Source organism: Patagioenas fasciata, chromosome Z (genome assembly GCF_037038585.1).
Source record: "Patagioenas fasciata isolate bPatFas1 chromosome Z, bPatFas1.hap1, whole genome shotgun sequence".
NCBI classification, from domain to species: Eukaryota; Metazoa; Chordata; class Aves; order Columbiformes; family Columbidae; genus Patagioenas; species Patagioenas fasciata.
This window is the reverse complement of record NC_092560.1, coordinates 61,654,498-61,681,447: the sequence shown is the minus strand read 5'-3', so window position 1 is coordinate 61,681,447 and position 26,950 is coordinate 61,654,498. Positions and strand designations below refer to the sequence as shown.

The 26,950-nt window shown below is 42.8% G+C and overlaps 1 protein-coding gene across 4 annotated transcripts; it reads left to right on the top strand.

Moving 5' to 3' along the window:
* The first annotated feature begins 1,437 nt into the window (after nucleotides 1–1,437).
* ZNF131 (zinc finger protein 131) lies at nucleotides 1,438–25,890 on the top strand. 4 transcript variants are annotated; one of them, XM_065860864.2, is made up of 8 exons: nucleotides 1,440–1,667; nucleotides 5,102–5,240; nucleotides 6,623–6,724; nucleotides 7,553–7,697; nucleotides 16,776–17,136; nucleotides 17,239–17,461; nucleotides 21,649–21,779; nucleotides 23,736–25,890. In XM_065860864.2, the coding sequence occupies exons 1-8, from the start codon at nucleotides 1,467–1,469 to the stop codon at nucleotides 24,381–24,383; spliced, it is 1,950 nt and encodes a 649-aa protein (XP_065716936.2). In that variant the 5' UTR covers nucleotides 1,440–1,466; the 3' UTR covers nucleotides 24,384–25,890. The 4 variants fall into 4 exon arrangements, with proteins under 4 accessions (XP_065716934.2, XP_065716936.2, XP_071658302.1 ...); XM_065860862.2 differs by having other exon boundaries at nucleotides 1,438–1,667; nucleotides 16,776–17,461; XM_071802201.1 differs by lacking the exon at nucleotides 1,440–1,667 and adding an exon at nucleotides 2,213–2,451 and having other exon boundaries at nucleotides 16,776–17,461.
* Nucleotides 25,891–26,950: the final 1,060 nt, after the last annotated feature.

Below are 26,950 nucleotides of genomic sequence, written 5' to 3'. Positions count from 1 at the left end.
AGGGGAAAGGGACCTGGGGGTCCTGGTGGACAGCAGGATGACCATGAGCCAGCACTGTGCCCTTGTGGCCAGGAAGACCAATGGCATCCTGGGGTGTATTAGAAGGGGGGTGGTTAGTAGGTCGAGAGAGGTTCTCCTTCCCCTCTACTCTGCCCTGGTGAGACCACACCTGGAATATTGTGTCCAGTTCTGGGCCCCTCAGTTCAAGAAGGACAGGAACTGCTGGAGAGAGTCCAGTGCAGAGCAACGAAGATGATGGAGTGGAGCATCTCCCTTATGAGGAAAGGCAGAGGGAGCTGGGTCTCTTTAGCTTGGTGAAGAAGAGACTGAGGGGTGTCCTCATTAATGTTAATAAATATGTAAAGAGTGAGTGTCAGGAGGATGGAGCCAGGCTCTTCTCGGTGACAACCAATGATAAGACAAGGGGCAATGGGTTCAAACTGGAACACAAGAGGTTCCACTTAAATTTGAGAAAAAACTTCACGGTGGGGGCGACACTAAAACAGGCTGCCCACGGAGGTTGTGGAGCGTCCCCTGGAGACATTCAAAACCCGCCTGGACACATTCCTGTGTAACCTCATCTAGGTGTTCCTGCTCCGGCAGGGGGATTGAACTGGACGATCTTTCGAGGTCCCTTCCAATTCCTAACATTCTGTGATTCTGTGACCACGACACTCAAGTACCATCCGGTTTAACCAATAAAAGGAGAACGCCACGGTGTGCGTGCCCCGCATGGAAGTGTCTGTATAAGGCAGGGGGGCTGGTTTGGCGCGGGGAGCTGAAGCGAATCCCCTGAGCGTCGAGTGATGTCTGCGGGGGCGCGGGGTGGTCGCTGCCCGGCCGCCGGAATGTTCTGCCGGATCGTACCGAGCAGAGTCACCCGCACTGAACGCGGCAACACCAGCACAGCGCGTCTGTCCCCCGGCACCGAGCGCACCCGTGTGTCTGTGTGTCTGTCCGTCTGATCGGCAGCCGGTTCCCCGCGCCGGCCCGAGCTCTCTGCAAAACGACGGAGTTTCACCTTATCTCAATGGTGGATTTAATTGCATTCGCCGGTCACGGCCAGGAGCCAGGAACAGCCAAGGCAGCCGCCACACCGCCCTCCGCCGGGCGCCAACCGGCCGCGACAGCCGCTCCCACCGCCAAGCCTCCCGCCGGGCTGGGCGGCGGCCGGGGCTCCCGGCACTGCTCCGGCCCGGGACGGCACCAAGCGACCGCTGGAGGCGCCGCTTCCCGCAGCAGCCCAGCCCCAACCGAGCACTACCCGCGTCTGCGCGGCACAGCGGGGTGCCCGCCCCCGCCCCGCCCCGCCCCGCCGCCCGGCCCCGGCCCCGGCCCCGCCCCCGCCAGTCGCCCCTGCCAGGCCCACCCGCGGCAGCGGCTCCTCACGGCGGCACCGCCCACCACCGCCGGCCGCTCTGCGGCTGCACGGGGCTGACGCACGCGGCAAGACTACAACTCCCAGAATGCACCGCGCCGTCGAGCCCCGCCCTTCTACCGCCTGCGCGCCCTGTCGTGTGAAAGGTGATATAGCGTCACTTCCTCCGCGCGGTGCATGCCGGGAATGCGAGTCGCGATTGGCCGACGACCGCCCCGCTTTCCAGCGTGCGGGGGAGCAGGAAGCGGTACCGGCGGAGCGGGCGCGGCGCGGCGAGGGGCTGCTCGCGGTGAGTACCTGGCGGAACCGCCTTCCTACCCCGCGGGGCGCCGCGCCGCCGGGGCGCGACCCGGCCGGGAATTGAAAAGGGATCGATTTAATGCGCGCTTTGATGACGTAATAAGCACTAACGAGGCGGCGGCGCTTCCAAGCGCATGGCTCGGGGAGACACCGGCCTGGTCCCTTCCCGGGGGTGCCCCCGGTGGGATAGTCGCACCCGCCGACGGCCGCCTGCAACGCTCTGGGAGCGCCTGTGCCCGGCGGGCACTCGGCGCTGGTTAGGCCTTCCGCTTTCTCCCGCTCCTGGGACTCGGCGGGCGCTTATTGGCTCCTCCGCCTAGGGCGGGCTCTTCCACCGCCTTACGATTGGCGGGGGTCGCGCTGACTGCCATGGGCGCCCGCCGATGAGGCTGCGGCTGTGGCGCGATGGCACCGGCTGGCCGCGGGGCGCAGGGCTGAGGCCTTGCGGTTCCGGCGGGGGCGGGGCCTGCGGGAGCGCGCCGGGGCGGAGGGGTCGGGGCGCCCCCTGGCGGCCTCGCGGTGCGGCGGGAGCGGGGCCCGTTCCGTGGCTGAGGAGGCCGAGGGCGCAGGGCTGACGGCCCTGGCTCTGGCGTTGGTCATTTTGAGGAAAAATAATCAGCAAAGCGCACCAGAAGCTCTCAGTTCTGTGTAGCCACTGTTGCCCGCCAGACACTCCTCAGATTCCTCTTTCCTGCGGTGGTCACAGCGAGATGGCGGCGGCTTGGTCGGTGCTTCGGTTTCTCCTCGGGGTTGTTGGAGCCGCTCTGACACTGGTCTGTTTGCCTGCGTTCGTGTGTGACCCGTTGTGGGCAAAGAAACCACGTGTCTGCTTCCTAAAATACAGAGTGCTGCTTGTAGTCCAGGAGGATAGTAATAAGCTGGCTTTACTGAAGTAGAGTTATAAAAACATTTGCAAATCATATGCACATCATGTAAGATGCATCCAGTGTTATGAGACGATAAGGTTAAGTTTGTAGTTTACAGCATCTTTCAAGAAAATCAAGGTAAACAACTGAAATAGTCCAGTTTCTGTTACTCTTCTATGAGGCTACTCATAAGTGGCAATTTGGATAATTTCTGTTTGCCCTCCATGGCTTCTCAGTTTTCTTGTCTACTTTTCACTTCTTCCTCCAAAGTAGTCATGCTCTTATCACATGGATGCTGTTCTGTTGGAGGCTTTTTCCGCAATATCACTGTCTTTTTAAAATAAGAATACCCAATGGATGCTGCAACTGCATTTAGATACACAGTAAATTCACACTTTTTACTAGTTAATTCACGGCAATAAACTAACCATCATAAGTTGTATGTTTTCTTACTAATGTTTGTTAAGTGTTCTGAGAAAGACAAACTTAAAAAAAAAAATCTTAGATTGAGTAGGGGGAGGTTACACTATTGTTTTGAGGGGGGTTTTTTTGTAAGATATCCCTAGAAACATTGAATTTGGAAGTAAATTACATGTGGGTACGTGGAAATCATGAGAGCTGGCAGTCAAAACTTTGTTTGTTGTAACTTCTAAGGAATTATGCCTCTAACTGCAAGTCATCTTATCCTTTTATAATGTGTCAAAAATGCCCAAGAAGAATTAAACAGTGAAGTAAATAGCTGACAACTTCCCACATGAGATTTTATGTAGAATACCAGATAATGGAAGAGAGGCAGGAGCTGTTGCTCCTCTGTCTTAGGCCCATCATTACGTGCATTACGTGCAATGACAACAGCAGCAGAATCTGCTCCCTTGCACCACACCTTGCCACTCACCCTCACAGGCCGATCTCCTCTGTCCCCTTGAAGACCCTGATGGGTATTTCAGTGTCCACTTGGCAAAGCAGTAATGGCAGGTAGAGCTGGACTTCCATAAGCGATTGCTTCTGCTCCTTTTTTTTTTTTTAATGCTCTTGGCAAAATGACTTCTGCATGGTCCAGTTCTTCTGAGATGCGAGAAAGTGTGTTTTGTGGTGAAAACAGGAATTCCACAATTTCATTTACTGCTTGTCTTCTAGACATAAGAAGATAACTTTGTCTTACCATAACTGGGTAATTTTACTCTGTGTCTACTCAATCCCATACACCTGTGTTTGTGAGGTAGAATTTACACACGTGGGAGTCTGCAAGCGTGACAGCATCAACTCAGATGTGATCAGTACATGTAGGGAACAGTTTTGCACTCAGGACCTTCCAATTCCAATCACATACAAAAATTATCTGCACCAGCAGTCAGGAAGCACCTGCTCTCTATTTTCTTCTAGCACTGAAGAAAAATGCTTCATTGCCACACTAGAAATTTCCAACTCTTTAATAATGGTTGGTTTGATACATCTGCTCTCCTGACTTTCTTCCTTTTGTCCATACTAACAGTATAGTGAAAAGTATGTCTTAAATGCCTTTAGGACTAAGTCAGGCCTAGTCAGAAGACACGTGTTCTTCAAAGTGAGTTAGACTCTGAAAAGGAAGTTTCTGTTCTAAGGTGATTTTGAAATGTCTTTGCTTTTTCTGTGGCATTCTCAGTGTGAGCCATGTGAGTGTGGGAGTTGAAGATGAGTGATGCCTCACAGATCTGAAGTCATTTTGCCTGGAGTTAGTTTGTGAAATGTTTTCATGGAAGCACCTGGACTCTCTCAAAAGGTTCTTTTGCATAAGCAGCAGACTAAAACCTGTGTCTTGTCCACAGGCACAGAGTTCTGCTAAACCACTTCAGGTCTGAGGACCTGCGCAGCTCCCATCCCCAGCTATGGTTATTGTATTAGTAAGGGAGGAAGAGTCATCAGATTACGAGAATATGTGTCTCTTTCAAAACACTGGCTAAGAATATTTCGCTTTGCATGGGGAGGAGTGTAAGTAGGCTGGATTAATAAAATGCTCTTTGCTCTTGGGTGTGACAGCACATTAAATCCCTGGCAACTCCCATATACTCAGAAGCTGAAAAATGCTGCTTTTTTACAACCTCATTTAAAGGACGCAAACATCTTGGGTTCACTAGCTGCAAAATGTGACTTTAACATGAAAATTTTAAGAAGTGTTGTTCCACCAAGTGAATTGGTAGAATAGCAAGAAGTAACTATATAAAGATTCTGACATTATGCTGCCATAGTGGTGTTGAATAGTTAGATGTGGAGATGTTACATCACTGCAATATTTGCTTTGAGGAAGGTAGGTTCCTGCTGGATCTGTGGAATAAATAAATACACTTACCACTTTGTCTGTTATGTGTATAAATAAGGCAATGTTCTGCATCATTAACCCTCCTATTTCCTACCTGTCAGCTAAAATCAGGTAAACCTGTTACCAAGACAGTTCAGGGTTTCCATTTATTTTATAGTCCCTGAAAAATGCAAGTTAGTTCCTGTTTGTATGCTAACCTAACTGTGCATAGTATTTACTGAGTGGCACATTATCCTTACACTCATACCACATCTTTTGCAGTCTAGTCCTTTTACCATGGAAGCTGAAGAAACGATGGAATGTATCCAAGAATTCCCTGAGCACTATAAAGTTATTTTGGATAGACTGAATGAACAACGTGAGCAGGACCAGTTTACAGATATCACTCTGATTGTTGATGGTATGTACAGGCCTAAGAACCAGGTGTTATACAGACAATTCTGAAGGCTGTGCTGGGAAGCCATTGGGCTTGTCACAGGTCAGCTGTCAAACCAGGCTGCTGACAAATTCTTGGTTCTGTACCAGTGTGTAAGCTGCATGCAGAGTTTCATTTAAAATCTCAGGGTGAACAGAGTCTCCAGCAGTGATTAATAATTTTGCTTCTGCTTTTCAAACAATGGTCTAAATACTTTTAGTGAGAAGCCCACTCTGAAACCGCTGTGCTATATTTAACATGTTGCAGAAGGATTTCTGAAACATTGTTAAAATATTTCTCCCTAACTCAAGCTGACTGTTTGCATTCAGAGAACTTGAACAAATGTTGTGTTTAAAAAAAAAAAAAATAAATCTTGAAATAAGATTTATTTCTTTCTTCTCTGCTACCTGCCTACTAATATGTGGCTATAATAGGGTAGAAGCACTCATTTTCTGTGTGTGTTGTATGGACATAAGTATTAGTTTAAAAGGCTGACATAGGTATAAGTGCTTATTATCACCTTAGAAAAGGTGGTGTCTGATTGATAGCCCAAGATTGCTTTTCATCCCAAACATGTCTTAGAACAGATGAGGGCTTCAAGGAAGATAGGCAGTGTCTACCAGGGCAGATTTAGCTAAAGGAGTAACACCTGATCTTTAAAAGGATAGCAAGAACGCTTTTGAAGGAAAAGGGTTCTACAGAGTCTTGATTAGGAAAAAAGTAAGCAGACGAAATAAAAGTTACTCTTCAGGAATTGCGACAGTTTCATTGGCAGCACTTGCACAAAACTTATCCTGAATGTTTTTGTGTGCAGCAGCTGTGTAGTTCTGAACCCTGTTACTTCTCCCGTCTCTGTCCCATGGATCCTTATGAACGTTCATGCCAGTGCCAGGGAGAGCGCAACACAGTGATGGGGAGTACGAAGTCTGGAAAACAAGAACAAAACAGCACAACTGCTGCTGTTCTGCAGTTATGCTGTCAGAAGTGGCGATAAAATACATCAGTCTGTAAGAACAGCAAAAAACAAACAGAATGTGGATAAAATCAGAGGGCTGAGGCCAAGAAAGGAGAAAGTTCACCTTGGAATTTTGCACAGCTTAAATCTGAAAAGAGCAACACTGGAGTGAGTCCTCCAGCTAACTGAGTTGCAGAGCTTCAGCAAGGTCCGTAATGTCAGCAGGGGTCTGTGTGAGATGAGACAGTCTAGTTGCAGTAGTATCCCACATTACAAGGAGGCATAATAAATGTCTCTATGCTGCTGGAATAGATTAGTACACTGGCTGATCTCTGTTCCGCATCTGCACTTCTTCTACACTATGAGTGAGGAAGGTGTTATCCTAAACCAAAATTTTTGTCTCTCATTGTAGGTCACCATTTCAAAGCTCATAAGGCTGTTCTTGCTGCCTGCAGCCAGTTCTTCTATAAATTCTTCCAAGATTTCACTCAGGAACCTTTGGTGGAGATTGAAGGTAATCTGATTTGTACAAATAAAAAGCTTCAGAGTTGTGTCCCCAAGCTGGAAATGAATGGATTATCCTTGGTACGGGCTTACAGACATACTTGTTCATGTCAAGTAGTGTTCTGGGTCGCAGCTCTTGAGTTGTTCTGAGGCAGCTACCACCACTGGAAAAAAACTTCTCCCCCCCGCCAAATTAAAAAAAAAAAAAAAAGGAGGAGGGGCCATGTTGAAATATTTTTTTTTGGAAAATAAAGTTTGAGGTTCTGTGGGTGGGTTTTTCCTTGTTCATTTTTCTTTTTTTTAATCTTCCACTCAATACATGACTAACGGAGGTCAGGAGGCAGACCCTGTATGTTTTTAGGAGTAGCAGTGCGACGTCCAGTCTTTTCCCTGATGACAGCCATTCTGGTCAAATGAAAAAGGCTGCCAGTGATGGCCAACAGCAAATGCCTTGGCTGGGCTGCAAGAACAGCATGGCCAGGGAGCAAATTACTGGAGCAATATTTCAGCCTCCAGTAACTTGCTACTCCAAGGTCTCTTGAGAAAGAGATCATATTTTTATGTTTAAATCTATACTTTTTATTATTCAAACAGCTTTTTGTCCATCTTATCCTTCCTTTTATCTTTGTCATGGCATAGCTGTAATGGTTCCAGATTCACATGTTTCTATAGCAGACTTTTTATTCCAACATGAGTCTTCTAAGGATGTTGTGGTTTTGAAACTGGCAGCTATGCTACTGTGAGCAAAATGGTGTGCAGGCAAGTACGAAAGATTCATCAGACAGATGAGACTGAGAAACTGCTAAAAGGAAATGCTCTTCTTTTTGCCTGTATACAGGTGTAAGTAACATGGCATTTCGTCATCTAATTGAGTTCACCTATACAGCAAAATTAATGGTCCAAGGTGAGGAAGAAGCAAATGATGTTTGGAAAGCAGCTGAGTACCTACAGATGTTAGAAGCAATCAAAGCACTTGAAATCAGGTAAGCACATAGGCCTCTTTTTCTTTCCAATGCTGTAAGGCAGAGTCACAAAAATCTTTTTGTAAGAGCTGGCTCCCTGTATTTTTCAGTGCTGTTTCTTATCCTGGAACCTCCTAAATTTATGTGGCACCATATACTCTTCTACTGTAAGATATAGGTCAGAATTATGCAGGCTAAAAGATGGGTGTCACACACTTCAGGCTGTACCTCGATGACAAGTGACATAGCCAGTAAATGTTGCAGACACTGTATGGCTGAGAGTTTCTGGTAACTAATACCAGGTCTCTGCTGACTGCCCACACCTAATTGACAGCTGGGTGTATGATGATAATGTGAAGGTAAAAAAGAGCAGACCTTAGTTTTCTGCTTAAGAAATTGAAAAGAAACTTGAAATTTTAAAAGTATGCTTTAATGTACATCCTTTTGAGTCAGTGTAGACTGGTAGAACTGTTGAATTAGGATTCACATCCATCCATCAAGCTAAACTCTTCAGCCTGAAGTTATTTACCACTGTTGCATGATGTTATGCAGTTTGTTGGTTATGCATCACCAATAAACACTGTAATTCTCACGTTACAAGGAAACAAATGTTTTGCTTAACAAACACACACAAAAGCCAGTCTATTCTTGGAGTTATTTCCACTGTTCATACGTTTTTGAAAGGATTTTTTGGTGGGAGGGTTTATTTGGTTTTGGTCAGAAAGACAAGCTTGAGTACCACTGTCAGTCTCTTGTTATCTCCTCCACAGTAAGAAGGGGAAGAATTATGATACATTGCACAGTCAGAGCTTTGACTGAAAGGGGCAGGTTTCAGAAACTTCAGCTCAAGTGGAGATGGTTATAGAACTAAATATTTGTATAGTGCATCAAAAAGTTGCACATCGTATGATCTAGGCTAGAAAGAAAATATAAGCTGTTATTCCTTAATGTGCGGTTGTATTGTATGTGTGTATCCCCATTTAGTGTTTCACACAATGTGATCAAGGTCTTCTGGTACATTATCCTGGAGATCCTTGCAGCAATATGCAAAGTAACTGTCACCTTCTAGATGTCAGAAATACAGGCTAGAGGAAACTGTGAGTTTAGCTACTCCATCTTCCTGTGTCTCAATAGAGTAAGGTAACATTTGATATGCTGTATCCTGCATTAGATCATTAACCACACATCTCTAACATATGACTTAAAGATACTGGGTGAAGCCTTATGTCTCCTGTTACTAGAAAACATGAAAGTGATAGGGAACGAGTTACATTAAGGGATTAATCGGGCTGCAGAGGAAGGTAAAAGCGCATCTTACTCTTGTCAGCTTGGCTTGAGGGGTGTCAGTCTGATTTGAGGGGAACATAGCCACTCATTTTTGAAAGTGATAATCAGTAGTAAAACTTCCAGCACATGAGTGCTGCAGATGATCTTGAGGGTATGACTGGAGAGCATCGTCCTACTCAGCTCTGTCTGTATTTGAGATGGCATGCTATCCCTGACATCTTGGAAGAAATGGGTTGTGAGTGTATGATGCAGGCAGGACAGAGCAGAGCTGGGGTTTGTGTTTAAGCCCAGAAAATTAAACTAGAATACTCTTTCCATGTCCCGGTGGCTTTTATTTTTACCTCAGGTGTTAGCTGTCTGCTTTCCTGAAGTACGAGATGTTCTAATAATCCTTGTGTGACCTCACAGATGTAGTGTTTTCTAATAAACTCTAAGCACTGCAGGCAACTGCAGACATTCCAGAGCTTAAAAGGTGACTAGTTGTCGCGGGTTAAGATTGCGGGGTGACAATCAAGCCCTGGCAGATGTATTGTTAACCTCCTCTCCCCCCCACTTCCCCCTTTTGCCCCTCCCTCTCCCCCCTTCCCACTCAGGCAGGCGATCGGGAGGGAAAGAAGGACAGAGAGAAGAGAGTTGGAAAAGTTAAAGATGTTTTACTAATGCTACTAATAAGAATAGAGAAAATAATACAAAATATACAAAACCAATCTTGTAAGTCTCAGCAACTGCAGAGCCAGCACCCAAAGTCCTGGATTAGACTCTGTAGCCAACCGGAGCTGGATTCAGTCTCTCACTAGGCCTCTGTTCACAGGGACGACCAGCAAGGTCCTCTCCTAATGTCAGCCATGAGGAAAAGAAGGAAAAGGGCCAAGGGACGAGATCCTCGTGATCTCCCACTTTTATATGAAGTATTCACGTGAATGGAATGTTATACACCGTTGGTCAGTCTCTCGATCACCAGTTTCTCGTTGCCCCTCTCGCGAGATGTCCATCCGTGCTTATCAATAAGTTTGCATTCCATTGCTAGGTTTAACCAAAACATGTGTCGGGTTCTCCAGGAAAATGCAGCTAATATGAAGGCTTTAGCTGACAGGCAAAAATTCACTAAAAGAGAAACTTGTTTTTTTAACAAAACCAAGACATTCCACCCCTTATAATATGACATTCACTGAATACTTAAACCTTATCAATACAATCTATCAATACAATCTAATTAATCACTACTACTCTATATATATATACATATGTACATATATACACAGGAGTAATTAATCAGTGGACCATCCTTTGAAAAGTTCATTAAGTTCATTTTGTCACAACAGTCTCCCAGGGCAGGAAAAATGGTACAAGTGCATCTCATGACCACTGTTTGTGGGTTAAGGACACCAGCTTCGAAGAAGGTGTCGGGCGCCACTCGAAGAAGCTAGCTCTAGTTTCATCACCATTGTCTTGATCTGAAAGACACTTATTAAACATTGTTAGTGCGGCAATTCACATCATACAGTTCAGTATTGCATATTTTCACCTAAAATCAAATCCCCTTGAGGTACACACCGAACTTCTCCATCCTTAAGCATCACCCACCAGGTGCTGCCAGGTCCCTGGGCAAAAACAATCCCACGAATAGGTTTGTCTTTGCCTGAGGCAGGAGTAACCCAGACTGCCTTTCCTAAGATATTTTTCATGTGTACTACAGGGACTTTATCTCCTTCTACAGTCCGTAGAATTTCTGATTGGGCAGGCCCGGCTCGGTTGGTTGATCCCCTAGTGTTGACCAACCAAGTGGCTTTTGCTAAATGTGAATCCCAGTTTTTAAAGGTTCCACCACCAAGTGCCTTTAGTGTAGTTTTTAACAAACCATTGTACCTTTCAGTTTTCCCAGAGGCTGGTGCATGATATGGAATATGATATACCCACTCAATACCATGTTCTTTGGCCCAATTGTCTATAATACTGTTTTTGAAATGAGTACCATTGTCTGATTCAATTCTTTCTGGTGTACCGTGCCGTCAAAGGACTTGCTTCTCAAGGCCCAAGATAGTATTTCGGGCTGTAGCATGAGGTACGGCATATGTTTCCAACCATCCAGTGGTTGCTTCCACCATTGTGAGTACATAACGCTTACCTTGACGTGTTTGTGGAAGTGTAATATAATCAATCTGCCAAGCTTCTCCATACTTATACTTTAACCATCGCCCCCCATACCATACAGTTTTTAACCGTTTTGCTTGTTTGATTTCGGCGCAAGTTTCACATTCATGAATAACCTGTGAAATAATGTCCATAGTTAAATCCACCCCTCGATCACGAGCCCATTTGTATGTTGCACCTCTACCTTGATGCCCTGAAGCATCATGGGCCCACCGAGCTAGGAAAAGTTCACCTTTATGTTGCCAGTCCAAGTCCACCTCAGCTACCTTCATCTTAGCAGCTTGATCTGCTTGTTGGTTGTTTAGATGTTCCTCGGTGGCTCGACTTTTAGGCACATGAGCATCTACATGACGAACTTTCACAGGCAGGCTCTCTAGCCGAGCAGCAATGTCTTGCCACAGTGTGGCAGCCCAAATGGGTTTACCTCTGCGCTGCCAGTTGCTTTTCTTCCATTGCTGTAGCCACCCCCACAAGGCATTTGCTACCATCCATGAGTCAGTATAGAGATAAAGTATTGGCCACTTCTCTTGTTCAGCAATGTCCAAAGCCAGCTGGATGGCTTTCACTTCTGCAAACTGACTGGATTCACCTTGTCCTTCAGTGGCTTCTGTAACTTGTCGTGTGGGACTCCACACAGCAGCTTTCCACCTTCGATATTTTCCTACAAGACGACAGGATCCATCTGTGAACAGTGCATACTGCTTATCAGTCTCTGAAAGCGTATTATATGGTGGTGCTTCTTCAGCACGTTTTACTTCCTCCTCATCTGGAGACATCCCAAAGTCTTTGCTTTCTGGCCAGTCTGTAATCACTTCTAATATCCCTGGACGGTTGGGACTTCTAATTCGAGCTCGTTGCGTGATCAGTGCAATCCATTTACTCCATGTAACTTCGGTTGCATGATGTGGAGAGGGAACCGTCCCTTTGAACATCCAGCTCAGCACCGGCAGTCGAGGTGCCAGGAGGAGCTGTGCTTCAGTGCCAATCACTTCTGAAGCAGCTCGAACTCCTTCATATGCTGCTAGTATCTCCTTTTCAGCTGGAATATAGTTGGCCTCAGATCCTTTGTATCCTCGGCTCCAAAAACCTAAGGGTCGACCTTGGGTTTCTCCTGGTGCTTTCTGCCAGAGGCTCCAGGTAAGTCCATTATCTCCGGCTGCAGTGTAGAGCACATTTTTAACATCTAGTCCAGTTCGGACTGGTCCAAGGGCCACCGCATGAGTTATCTCACGCTTAATTTGTTCAAAGGCTTGTCGTTGTTCAGGGCCCCACTCAAATTGGTTCTTTTTACGAGTCACTCGATAGAGAGGGCTCACAATGTGGCTGTAGTCAGGAATATGCATTCTCCAAAAACCTACAACGCCCAAGAAAGTCTGTGTCTCCTTTTTATTAGTAGGTGGAGACATTGCTGCAATTTTGTTGATCACATCCATTGGGATCTGACGACAGCCATCTTGCCATTTTATTCCTAAAAACTGGATCTCTCGTGCAGGTCCCTTGACCTTGCTTCGTTTTATGGCAAATCCAGCATCCAAAAGAATATGAATTATTCTCTCACCCTTCTCAAAGACTTCTTTCGCTGTGTCGCCCCATACGATGATGTCATCAATATATTGCAAGCGTTCTGGAGCTTCACCTTGCTCCAGCGTGGTCTGGATCAGTCCATGGCAGATGGTAGGACTGTGTTTCCACCCCTGGGGCAAGCGGTTCCATGTATACTGGATGCCCCTCCAGGTGAAAGCAAACTGCGGCCTGCACTCTGCTGCTACAGGAATAGAGAAAAATGCATTAGCAATGTCAATTGTAGCATACCACTTGGCTGCCTTTGACTCCAGTTCAAATTGCAGGTCTAGCATGTCAGGCACAGCAGCACTCAGTGGTGGTGTAACTTCATTCAGGCCACGATAGTCTACAGTTAGTTTCCACTCGTCACTAGACTTACGCACTGGCCAGATTGGGCTGTTAAAAGGTGAGCGAGTCTTACTGATCACACCCTGGCTTTCCAATTGACGGATCAGCTTCTGGATAGGAATCAAAGAGTCTCGATTGGTGCGATATTGCCGGCGATGCACCGTCGTGGTAGCAATTGGCACCTGCTGATCGTCAACCCTCAGCAGTCCTACAACAGAAGGATCATCTGAAAGACCAGGCAAATCAGACAGCTGTTCAATTTTCTCAGTGTCCACAGCTGCTATACCAAATGCCCACCTATACCCTTTTGGGTCCTTAAAATACCCTCTCCTGAGGTAGTCTATGCCAAGGATGCACGGAGCATCTGGACCAGTCACAATGGGATGCTTTTGCCAGTTTTTTGCAGTTAGGCTCATTTCAGCCTCTACAACAGTCAGCTCCTGGGATCCCCCAGTCACTCCAACAATATTGATGGATTGCGTTCCTTTATAATTAGAAGGAATTATTGTGCACTGAGCACCAGTGTCCACTAAAGCTTTGTACTCCTGGGGTTGTGTTGTACCAGGCCATAGTATTTGTACAGTCCAATAAACTCTGTTATCCCTTTCCTCCACCTGGTTGGAGGCAGGGCACCTCTAATTCCTGTTTTGCACAGTCTCTGGGTGTGAATTAGAGGTTCCTTCAAGAGCATCAGAATCTCTTCTGCTCCTTTTGTAAACTGGAGCAGCCACCTTCCTAGGAGTTTTTCCTTTTATCTCACGTACTCGTTCTTGAAGTTCTGAGGTAGGCCTTCCATGCCACTTATTCATGTTTTCTCCCTGCTCACGTAGGAAGAACCACAGTGAACCTCTTTTTGTGGGCTGTCTCTGCCCTCTCTCTCGAGATTGGAAACGCCTTCTCCTAACAGCTGAAACATAGGTTTGTGCAGGTCGTGAACGGTACGAGTCTTCTCTGAGCTCTTTGATTTCTTGCAACAGCTTTTCAAACCGGTCATCAGATTTTTCACACAGTTTCTCCACAGCGGAGGCACAAGCCCGTAGAGAACCAGCAAGGCTGTCCTCAAAGTACCGGAGCTGCTCAATCACTTCATTAATTTCTTGTACACCTCTAGCCGACCAGACCATTCCTGCCAATGACTTAGCATATGCAGGTGGTGCACTTTGTACAAATCTGCGCCACATAGATTTTGTACAATTGATTCTATCTGGGTCTGTCCCCTCTTGGCTGTTTGGTCCTAGATAGATGGTCTCTCGCACAGCTAATTCTCTCAGGAACTGGATACCTCTCTCCATAGTATTCCATTTCCCTAACTTGGATATACAATCTTCCTTGTAGGGAAATCTGACTTTCATAGCTGCCAGGAGTTGGGTCCAGAGAGTAGCGGCATTAGACTCTCTTGAAATTGCCCTATCAATGGTGGAATCTTTTGACAGAGATCACAGCTGCCTGGCTTCACCACCTTCTAATTCAATTGTTTCTGCCCCATTGTCCCAGCATCGCAGCAGCCAGGTTAAAATATTCTCGCCTTCACGACGACTAAAGTCTTTTCGCAGATCTCTCAGCTCACCTGGAGAAAAGGACCAAGTGGTGGTCACTTCATCTCCACCCTGTCCTGATGATGCCTCTTGGGTTGATGTTGGCCCTGTGCCATCACCTGCTGCACGGATAGTCTTTCTAGTGACTTTCTTACAACCAGCAACTGATGCTGATATGGGTTCACCATCATCTGATTTGTTTCCAGAGTCTGAATGACTGTCACAGTGATTGCTGTGGTTACAGCAGCAACAGTGCCCAGTGTGTGAAGACGGGGGGGCTACCTTGTTAGCCTTTGAGGCTGGAGAAGTAACGTTATCTGCAGCGACCTTGGCAGAGGAGCTCTGCGGAGGAGCTGTAGCTTCAGCCTGTGAAGCCGCGGCTGGGGGGGCAGTGGCTGCAGCAGCAGCTTTGGCTGTTTTGCCTTTTCTCGAGCGGCTAGGAGTGCTTTTTGCTAAAGCTTCCGAAGACGCACCGCAAATCTCAGGACTAAAAAGAGACGCAAACCTCCTATTGAACCTCATTTCTCTTAACAGTAACACAAACTGACACACATTCAGCAAACCAGATAACACCATCACAGTTCTATCAAAGCTCCAAGGATATTCAAAGTTCTCTAAAACATTTGCAAACTGTCCTAGCGAAAACACAAAAGTATTGTTAGTCAGCCTTTCTAAAGATTCGCTTGACCAATTAGCAAATATAGAGCCATTCTGCTCTTTCATCTCTCCCAGAGGTTTTTTAAGGTAAAGCAGAATCGAGTAGAAATTCATTAACGGCTGCAGTATAATGAAATAAACCAGTGCCATACCACACAGTATCATCATGACCGCTGTCCAGTTTCTTGTTGTTATATAGTGAATACTTCGATTCAGAAAGAAACACCAACACAGATATGGGATCAGCGAGCACAATGTAGAAAATAACTGATACAACTTTTGCCATAACATCTTTAAATCAATGTAATTCACTTTGCCTTAATACCACTAAATAATATCTGAAGCAAACAGACGCGCGAGTATCACAACTCTATGAGTTGGCACCGTGCCAAGAAAATTGAAAGGTACGTCAGAGCAGTAGAAAAGCCAAAAATCTCCAAATTTACCCCTTTCTCTTGCCCCACGTTGGGCGCCAATTATCTGTCACGGGTTAGGATTGCGGGGTGACAAGCCCTGGCAGATGTATTGTTAACCTCCTCTCCCCCCCACTTCCCCCTTTTGCCCCTCCCTCTCCCCCCTTCCCACTCAGGCAGGCGATCGGGAGGGAAAGAAGGACAGGGAGAAGAGAGTTGGAAAAGTTAAAGATGTTTTACTAATGCTACTAATAAGAATAGAGAAAATAATACAAAATATACAAAACCAATCTTGTAAGTCTCAGCAACTGCAGAGCCAGCACCCAAAGTCCTGGATTAGACTCTGTAGCCAACCGGAGCTGGATTCAGTCTCTCACTAGGCCTCTGTTCACAGGGACGACCAGCAAGGTCCTCTCCTAATGTCAGCCATGAGGAAAAGAAGGAAAAGGGCCAAGGGACGAGATCCTCGTGATCTCCCACTTTTATATGAAGTATTCACGTGAATGGAATGTTATACACCATTGGTCAGTCTCTCGATCACCAGTTTCTCGTTGCCCCTCTCGCGAGATGTCCATCCGTGCTTATCAATAAGTTTGCATTCCATTGCTAGGTTTAACCAAAACATGTGTTGGGTTCTCCAGGAAAATGCAGCTAATATGAAGGCTTTAGCTGACAGGCAAAAATTCACTAAAAGAGAAACTTGTTTTTTAACAAAACCAAGACACTAGTGTAGGAAGGACTTGAACCTTATTTCTGAATATGCAGGCCAAAGAACTCCTTCCTATGGGGAAATTTTATTTCCAAGTACAGAATTTCACAAGTTTCTTAGATAAAACTATGTCATCAGGTTAAGTGGCCTTTCTTCCTGACAGGTGCTTTTTATCATTCAAGCAGAGCTATTTAAAACACTTTAGTAGCCTTATGTCTAAGGCTCTGCAGGTTTAACCATGCTGTTTTACAGATCTAAGGAGTATAGATTAAGGACAAATTAGCTTCTGAGAGGCACACAGATTATGTGGTTATTCATTGCTCAGCTTCTTTGAGAAACAGCTAGAGAGTGTTGGATGCAGAAGCTCAGTATTGGACAGGAATTGTTATGTCAGTGCTTATGGATCTTAACCATGCTTATGCAAATGTTTTTATAGGAACAAAGAAAATTCATCAACTTTAGAATCAAATCAAGCACAAGGTAAAAATAAACCAAAAAAGAGGAAGATAGCTGAAACCTCTAATGTTATCACAGAAACACTGCCATCTGCAGAATCAGAGCCTGTTGAAATTGAGGTTGAGATTGCTGAAGGGACAATTGAAGTGGAAGATGACAGCATTGAAATACTTGAAGAAGTAGCTTCTGCAGAGCAATCCATAAAGTACATCCAGACAACAGGTACATCAGATGAATCTGCTCTGGCTCTTCTGGCAGACATCACCAGCAAGTATCGTCAGGGAGAGAGAAAATGCCAGATCCAAGAAGGTGATAGTGCAACTGATCCCTCGTGCAAACAGGTAGAAGGTATTGAAATTGTGGAACTTCAGCTCTCACACATGAACAATTTATTCCACTGTGAGATATGTAACCGTTCGTTTAAATTGTTTTACCATTTTAAGGAACACATGAAAACACATTCTACTGAGAGTTACAAGTGTGACATATGCAATAAAAGGTACCTACGAGAAAGTGCTTTGAAACAGCACCTCACCTGTTACCACCTTGATGAAGGTGGTGCCAGCAAGAAGCAAAGACCTGGTAAAAAAATACATATATGCCAGTACTGTGAAAAGCAGTTTGATCACTTTGGACATTTTAAAGAGCACCTCCGGAAGCACACAGGTAAGAGCACTGAGGTAGTCCTGTCCTTGTGGCTTGGCTCTAGCATTTTGGGTTTTTGCATGTTTTGGGGAAAAAGAGAATATGCTGAAGAGAACGCATGATTCCTCAGTGCTAGAAATACTTGGCTTCTACTTACAACTGAAGTGCTGGTTTGTGTTTTTGTTTGTTCGTTTGTTTTGCTTTCCATTGATGTAAACTTTTCAGGGATTGACAGGGTTACAAATAGGCACCTAAAACTAGAAAGCATGAATGAAGCTTCTCTCCGAAGTGTCTTAAATCTTAAAGATTTTTTTCAAAATCTTAAGGCATGTTTCCTTCCTCAAAAGTACTGAACTGAGGAGCTGCTTTTATTTTCACAGTTCCGCTAGCAGATGTTTCTGTTGAAATACGACCTCAACTGTGAGCTTCTCAATGGAATACAGTTTAGAGGGCTTTGTCTAACAAAACTTCCGAGCAAATGCCTTTTAATGCATTAGGCATAAAATACTCCCTAAAAGTTCTCTTGTATCATCTTGTTTTGAAAGATTCTCTCTTACTCTTGACATCTCATCTATGACTTTATTTTCTTTGTTAATTAAAACAGCAAAATGTTTCTAGTGACTATAGTATGCTTTTTTTTTACTGTGAAATCTGCCTCTCTGAAATCTGGATAGCATCTTTTGAGTACAAAGTGGTTTGTGCTGCTGCTTTGTTCTTTATATTATGGGAGGTTAAGATGCTACTTCGTCATCTCACTGAAAAGTATACTATCTGAACAGGTACTGATCATTATACAGATGAATGTAAAATAATGTGGTCCTGATCTTTCAGATGGTTTTGGTTAATATGTCAGTCATGAGTCATCTGTAAGAATTTAATGGAGGGTAGCAGCCCTAGTTCTTTCACAACCTCTTGTCATTGTTAAAGCCTTCTGATTTTAATTTCTTGGTATCTATGTATGAGACTGCTGAGTATATATGGCAGTGTCCAGTCTACTCCAAATAGCACCTCAAAAGTTCTATTTATAAACAGTCTTTGGCAAATCCTTGTTACCTATGAAACAGCGCGTGTTTCTCCATTATGAGCCATCCAAAAACAAGCTACTTAACAAAAGACTTTTCAGGTAGAAGTTTATGGCAGATTAAGAGAGTAACCCAAATATCACAATATGTTGATTGCTGTTGCAACAAAGGATTTTGGGGACAAAGCGACTTAGCATGTCACAGGAGGTACAGAATGCTTTCTAGATATATTGATACAACAAGTGTAAGGCATGGAACTTAATTACTTTGGGATTAGCATTTTCAAAAGCCATAAGATTAAAATAAAAACATACTAGCATTTAACTGTGGTCTCCTAAGATCAGTGGAAAAACTCCCATTCAGCCAAAAGATTGTAAGGTCTGAATTCTGTATAGCGCTGGTTGAATTCTAAAATGAAATTAAAAGGCCTGGGGGAAAGTGTCCTACAAAGTATTTGATCTTGTTACTGGTTCTTCACAACACCAGCAATAACATGAAAATAGCAATTGGAGCAGAAACAGGCGCTTTATCTATGCTTGTAGTTCTTTTTGATGTAGGAATTTGACATTACCAATGGATATTATCTTTGTCTCAATAAAATACAGGAAAGAGATATATGGAGTTTCTCACTCATGCGTACAGTGCCCTAAGCAGCTTCCAAGTCTCTCAAAAAATACCTCAAAAACGTCTTGCATATCATTTAACTCTGAAAGTATTAACAAAGTCTCCAGAATTTATAAAGAGGGAGGAGTTTTGGGCTCATGTAATTAGTATGTTTTTCCCCTCTATGAGGATGGATGATATTTCACTTGCCAATTGTAAGTAACACACAGGACAGAAATTCCACAAGGCTGCACTTAAATAATGTATATCCATCAAGTTAAATACCTCTAATTTGTCTTGCACAAGAAGAGCAATTTCCTCATACAGAAATCAGTCTTAAAATGAAGCTACTGTTCCTAGTATGCTGGTCTAATCCTGATATTTTGCAAAGCTTATATTCCGTAGCGGAAAGAGACACTGAACAGCTTTGATTCGCTCTGATTTTACTGGCAATTTTGACTGCTGAATATTTCTGAAAGTTAGGCCTTCTTGATTTTTTTTTTTTTTTTTCCCTTTTATGGACAGCACATGTGTGTGCTCACGTGAGTGAAGGTGCAGGTAAAGGAGTTGTGATGTGCTCCAAGCAGCTGAATTAAACTTGTCTATCCCCTTGCCTGAAAACTCTGTAACTGAAGTAATTTGTATACAAACTTCTAATAAGAAGTTAATCATAGTCTTTGCCATTCTTGGTAAACCTAATACATGTTTTATAGGAAGAGTACTTTGAACTGCAAATAGCATCCTCCATAGGAGTGAATAAATGGACTCTGTTTACATACCTTGAATAAATGATCCCAATTAGTTAATTTGACGAATGCTTGCTTTTAGTGGAAAAAAAAATAACTAGGTTTACTATTTCTTTCCAAACCCGACCTAAATTATGATATGGTAGCTTTATGGTTATGGCTGAATTACCTGGTATTCCTTACATATTAAGCAAATAAAAGTCACTGTGGTAGTTGTTACAAATTTTGGGGGGTTAAAAAATATTTATTTGTGGAAGTCTCCTTCCTGTGACTGTAGGATTATAAAGGACCAGCACAATATTCAACTATCTCTGGTCAGAATTTCCTTATGGTTGGCAAATGAAATCTCATCCGTTCTCATAAAGGGAAAACAGATGATCATTTGATCAGGCCCAAAGCCTGTGTCATCATAAAATCTCACTCAGATGCAACTCAGCTCGTAGTGGGGTAGGAGAAGCAAGCTGTCACCTTTAGCAGGGGAGTTCAGCCCCCAGCTCACCAGTGTGTTTCTCAGAGAAAAAGGCAGCGGGCATGCTCTTTGTGTTTTCAACCCATGCTGTGACTGGTGCAGCCCACATCACAGTGTTGATTTGCACTGTGCCAGGATGTGCTAAGTCCTTGATTTTTGACCTGCAAGACTGATGGCAGTTCAGCATCCTCTGCGTTACCTGTACAGTCTCCAAAAACGTAACATTTTGTAACCATGAAGGGGAATGTTCACACCATTTAACATTTTTTCGGTTTGTAAGTGAAAATTATAGGCTACTTGTGCATTTCTTTTGAAAAACTGATTAGAAACTTTGGAGTATCTTTATTTCTGAAAGTACGGGTTTGTTGGCTTCTATCTCAGTAGTCACTAATAATTGCATTCCTGAAAATGCAGGCATTTTTACTAGCTAGTACAGATTTTTTTGTTATTCACTGAAATGTCTCAGCCTCTTTTGGAGTTCATTAAACTGTTTCAGTAGTGATGTTGGTGTCACCACCTCCACAAATTAACTATCAATATCAGACTTTCAGAATAAGCACCCTGTTCCTAATTTTTTTATACTTTCATTTCCTTGAATTTCATTGAGTATGTGCGTGATTAAATTAGTAAACGAGACACCAGTTGTTCTTTGTTACTACTTGATGACAGTACCAACAATATACTATTTTGGATTAAAAAGAAAAACGGACCTGCTTTCAGCCTCTCCTGCTGTTGTCCCTAGCTTGCTTCTGTGTTTGGTATCAGGTTGGAAGTTAAAAATTCCTTTCAGTTTGGTCACTTATCTTACTTGTGCCCATTTATGCTCTTCTGTGATTTCTCTTCACTGTATTTTGGGGGGAAGGAGTGTTGTTCGTTTCTTTTAATACCGATACATTGTTATTGTATGGTCACTCCTTGCCAGCTTTTCTTCTGGAGCAGTTATTGTTCTTGGAAACAAAACTCTGTTATTTAAATATTTCCTTCTTTAATATGTCACTTGATATATTTACTAATGTTGGGTCTTTAATTGTAAATATGAAAAGAGAGAAATTAGTGCTATTTTTTCTTAAGATATTTCATCAGAATAGTGAAGTCACTTCCATAAAAACCTAAATGTATCTTAAATGGCACTGCTAATTGTTACATTGTCTTATTTCTAAATGAGAGTTATGACTCCACGTGAGGTTTTTTCCTTTGATTTACATAAATTGAGTTTACATATAATGTCTTTATCTTCTTTAGAATAACTCAGTTGGCGATGTCTTTACAGTGTATATATCAACCTACACAAGAGAGAGGAGGAAGAGAGAGCTGACAGAGAACTGCCTGGTTTTATACACTTACAAATTCCTGTATCTGTCTTAACAGGTGAAAAACCATTTGAATGTCCAAACTGCCATGAACGTTTTGCTAGGAATAGCACTCTCAAATGTCACCTGACGGCCTGTCAATCTGGAGCTGGAGCTAAAAAGGGAAGAAAAAAGCTGTATGAATGTCAGGTGGGTAGTGGAAGTAGCAGAGCCTGAGGTTAAATACCTCTTTCCTGTACTAAGCAGGAAAGGCAATGAGAGGGGGCTTAGATCACCAAGAACTACTTTTACTAAATTATATATGAGGATTGCCGTAAACTAAAACATGCACATAAATTCTTATGTCTAAGTAGTTCCATTGAAAATATGGAATTATTAATATGGAGCCTCATAATTCTTACAATCAGAGAGATTCTTACAGGTGTGTAATTGTTCATCTGCATTTTACTGATCTTTCTACTTCCCTTTCAAGGTTATTGATGCACTGACCTAGGCGTTTACAGCTTGTGAGCATGCTTCCCTAAAGTCCAAAATACAAAGTACTATTTTATTTATTATTTTATTATTCTTCTGTTTGATACCAAATACCTTGACTTTGCCTGGAAAGTCATTCCAATTTAAAATGGCAATCTGTAATGTCTTTTAAGCAAGTACAAATACAGTAGATGGTCAGCTGGGGTACTTGGTCAGTAACTGTATGTAACTGACATTTGAAAAGCTGTTTATCTAAATCTTACTTAGCATTTAAAAGCTGACTCTGGGAAGCTAGAAAATACAAGAGCTGAGGCTGGTTGTAGCATTTTTATATGCCAGTTGCTGCCTCACTGCTGTAACAGTCTCAAATATAAACACACTTCTTTTCTTCCATCTTCCTCTCCCCCGCTTCCTCTTCCTTTCTAGTCCTTTAAGGCTCTCACCTTATTCAGTTCACAGAATGGCTGTGGTTTGAGGTTAAGTTGGGTTGTGTAGTGAAGAAATCTACTGGATATCGGCTTTATTTGTTCCAAAAGAGTGAGTGATCTTATTCTCAAGAAAGCATTGAATACTGCAAGAGATTAATTAATTTTGCATTGCTAATCAAATAATTTAACCAGAAGTTTCACTGATGCTGTTGCATCATTTGGTTGTAATGCTAGTCTGAAGCTGATTCTTCGGAGCATACCTTTGTCTTAAAGATTACTTTGTTCTGAATGTGAGAATTATTGTATAACACAAAGTTGTACCAGATAGCTTCATGGAACATACTGTTTTGTCTTTGTGATCCTTTGATCTAATAACTTTGTATCATAGCTTTCACTTTCTATATTGATACCACCCCCTCTAACAGATGTTGTGATTGTGGATTAGTGTTTCTTCAACTTGCAGTAACTACAGCAGTTCTTGGATAAATTTTTCTTGAATTTTTCTCTCCTTAGAACTAAGATTGAATAGTGTTCAGTAAATAAATCTTGGCTCACTGAACAAAGAGGCAAAAGCAAAGTGGTGCCTCCTTGTTGAGGACTTTTGGTGCTCTTCAGTGTATGTCTGGAGTACTGAATTAGGCTCCATGTGGCAAGAGCAATAATTATGTGCTTGGTCATTACCAACAGTCATTACTTTTAGGTACGACTAAGTAATTCTGAGTGTTTATCTGTAAGGTTAGTATTTTAAGAAGTCTGCTGAGGTAAACCTCTTGATGCCATAAGCAAATGAAAGCTGACAGGGAAAAGTTGGCTAGTAGTACTGCATCTAGAACATCAGTAACAGGACAGATTGTATTACACTTCCATTATACAGTATTATTACATAAATGGCTTTCCACTCAAAACTCTAGCACCAGACATTTATTGGGGCATGATACTGTATGTGAATTTCATGAATCAGTAAAGCATTTCAAAGTTTTCTTATTTTAACTTTACATTAATTTTGTATGTATTCTGTGTGTACACAACTCAAAAGTAGCACATTGTTTCTCAAAAATAAATAAATGCCAGGTCTTCTGTTCATCTGAAGCTGACTTCTCAGCTTTCACCCCCTAATGTATATATATATTTTTTAATCCAAGTAGCAAGAAACTACAGTATGTGAAGCCATGATCTGAAATAGGCACTATACTTTGTCATATTTCTGTTGGCACTGTTTAACATACAGTATCTTCTGTTTCAGGTTTGTAACAGTGTGTTTAACAGCTGGGATCAATTCAAAGATCACTTGGTAATACACACAGGTGACAAACCAAACCACTGTACTCTATGTGATTTGTGGTTTATGCGAGGCAGTGAGCTGAGAAGGCATCTCAAAGAAATGCACAATATTTCAGAACAAGTAGTGACAGAAGAGGTGCTTCCAGCGGAAAACGAACCAGTAACATCAATGACTATAATAGAACAAGTGGAACAAGTCCATGTCCTACCAGTAATTCAGGTACAAGTGGATCCTGCACAGGTTACTGTGGAACAGATGCATCAGGATCTCATACAGGACAATCAAGTGAAAGGTGCGCAGATGGAGGAACTTCAAGAACAGGTGCAAATTCGTTACTTGGAAGTGGAACACATTCAGACTGAACAAGGTGCTGAAGTTCATGTGGAGCAGTTACATGTTGAACATGTAAATCAAATACAGATGGAAGAAGTACAGGCAGAACTTGTGGATGGAACAGACCTTGAACAAGTACAGTATGGAAGTGTTGATCAAGGAGAAGCAGAAGAACCTGATGAAGTAGATCATGCAGTTAAGGAAGATCATGAACAAGCTGAAGACTTAAAACCTCAACAATTAGTGGACATGCAGAATGAAAAGGTGGATGACTAGGACAAATAATGACACTGTACAAGTTTAGGAATGAAATACCAAATTATTTTTGTTAACTTTTACATCGGTTTGTGAACCATCAGTGGTTACCTTTCCAATATGCTGCCCTTAGGAAGCTGGACAAGTGGACCAAAATTAGCTTTCTTCATGTACAACTAAACTTCTCACATATGTGAAAAATAACTTTCACATTCATGTAATACCATGGAACAGAAAATACCACAGACATGGACAGTTTTGTGAGGATTTTAAAATGAATAGCTTGTGTCATTGTTACTCCACGCTGGGTATATGTAAGAGTAACTTGAACTCTTTTGCCCTTGCTAGAAGCAAACTCTTGTTCTAGATTTGCAGGGTGTCTGTGGCAGAAGAATCAGTAAAATCTGGTCAGTTCTATTTTAAGTGGCAGTTGGGCATCTGTGAATTTTCGGATCGATCTGTTTGCTGTATCCTACAGTGGTCCTTGACTTTCAGGCTGGGGAAAAAATAATGTTGCCAGAGGCCTCTGAGCACAAGAATCCTGTGCCTTGTCAACACTGACTGGTTAAATTTCCACAAAGTTCCTAGAGTGTTCAAGAACCTAGTTCAGTAAAAGGCAATGTAGGTAATGTTATAGCGCTTTATATTTTAGCTTAAAAATGTCAGCTACTGATTTTTTTTTTTTTCCCATTTAATGTAGAGGCGGGGGACTGAGGGAGGAAGCAGAAACAGTTTCCACATGTAGGCAGCAGGGCACTCTAAAAAGGACACTTTGAAATAAGAAAAGCTCAGTAGAAACTGTGGTAAGCATGAACTGGAAGAAAGCTACCAGCAGACTTTTCTTTTATAAATCATCACTTTTTATATTGAATACGTTTAACCATAGAGACTTGTCTATATGATATTGGGTTCCTGTTTGTTTGAAATGATGTTCTGACACTTCACAGAAATATGTTGTGCTAAACATAAAAGTAAAAGCCATAGGTATGAGTGCTAAACTGTGGATTGAAAAGTAGGAGTGTAAATAACTTAATCAATATTAGACAATAAAACAATACCAACCATGAAATGGTGCATCATTTGTTTCATCCGATAAACTAAGAACAACTGAGTGACTGACAATTATAGGGCAAGCTGCCAGTGGTAAGAATCAATCTCATTTTTAATAAGATTATTAGCTCTTTAAAGTTCAATTTGTTTAGAAAATAATTGCCTAGTTCTATGTTCAAGGATGCTAAGGACTTCTGATTCTCAATTATTGCCTTGAAATTAGAGGTGCTCCACACTTCTGAAAAGCTTTCTTTTCAAAGCCTTAACTGAAAGCAGGAATTTTTGCAAGGATTTTCCCTAATGCTCTTAGTTAAAATTAGGCTTTTCTATCCAGTTTTCTCCAAATGTAGAATTGTTTCCTGGGATTTGTGCTTTTATTTAGTCTCGCTCAAAATGATTGTGTTTCATCATAGCATTTGAGAAACTGTTGCAAAAAAAAAAAAAAAATCTCAATTAAAATGTCAAACAATTTTATTAATGTAACTGGCATTCTTTTTGATGATGTTTTTGTTTTCTGAGGTGCAAGTAATATGTTATGAGATTCTGTGCAGAGGAAAGAACGTTAAGAATTAAAGTAAAAGTTGGCTATTGTATTTACACCTGGTTTCTGATAAGAAGGTTGTATTTTGATAACATGGAGGGGACAGGCCTATTTGCTTAGCTGCGTAACTACTTTTTAGGTATTTGTGCATATAGACACAAGGTTTGTATCTGTGGAATTAGAGGAGCCATCTGGCAGTCTTTCTAACCAATGAAGCTGACTCAGACCATTGAAGTCCGATGTAAATTGAACAGTAGGTACCATTGGTAGCAGGGCAGTGTTATGGTAAGCATAGTTGGGCTATTTCTTTGTTCTGTTTGATCTCCTCTTTTCAGTAACAGTTCACTGATTTGGTAGGAGAGGAACAATGCTGTATTATGCTCAGTGCTGCCCTGGGTGGGAGCACGGTGGGACTGTGAGCCGTCCCCTCCTTAGCCCGCGGGCCAGGGTGAAAGGGGCTGTCCTCAATCAACATCTCCACTGGAGAGCCCTTCTCTTTGCAGATGCCTCTTCCCTATGATTTTCTAAACTGAAACTAATTGGCTAAAGCAGTGGGGTTTAGGCAGTGAGAAATGGAAAAGTGGGAGTCAACAAAAACCCGTGAGGTGTGTCTGGATATAATATAAAATAGAGCATCAAATTGAGACTGAGGTTAGGGGTAGACTTGTAGATTTATATGTGATATTAATGAGAGACCATAAACTATTTCTGAAAGTAGAGCAGGGAGGGGAAAGTGAGCTGATAAGCCGTTTGAGAAATGCTGAGTTATTTAGGCAATATAAGAAATAATTAGCTGCTTTTTTTCTGGAAAAGTCTTCCTGAGCCACAGCATGTTTCAGCATGTTTCATCTGCAGACTTTTGAAGCTGACATTGGATGTCGATCCTGTGTGAACTGGTCACTTGAGGAGTATCATGCAGCCTCTCCGTTGTTTGGCCTGCCTGCAGTTAATGGTGCAGAATATCGTACTCCTTTCCACAAGTTCTGTAACTTGGGGT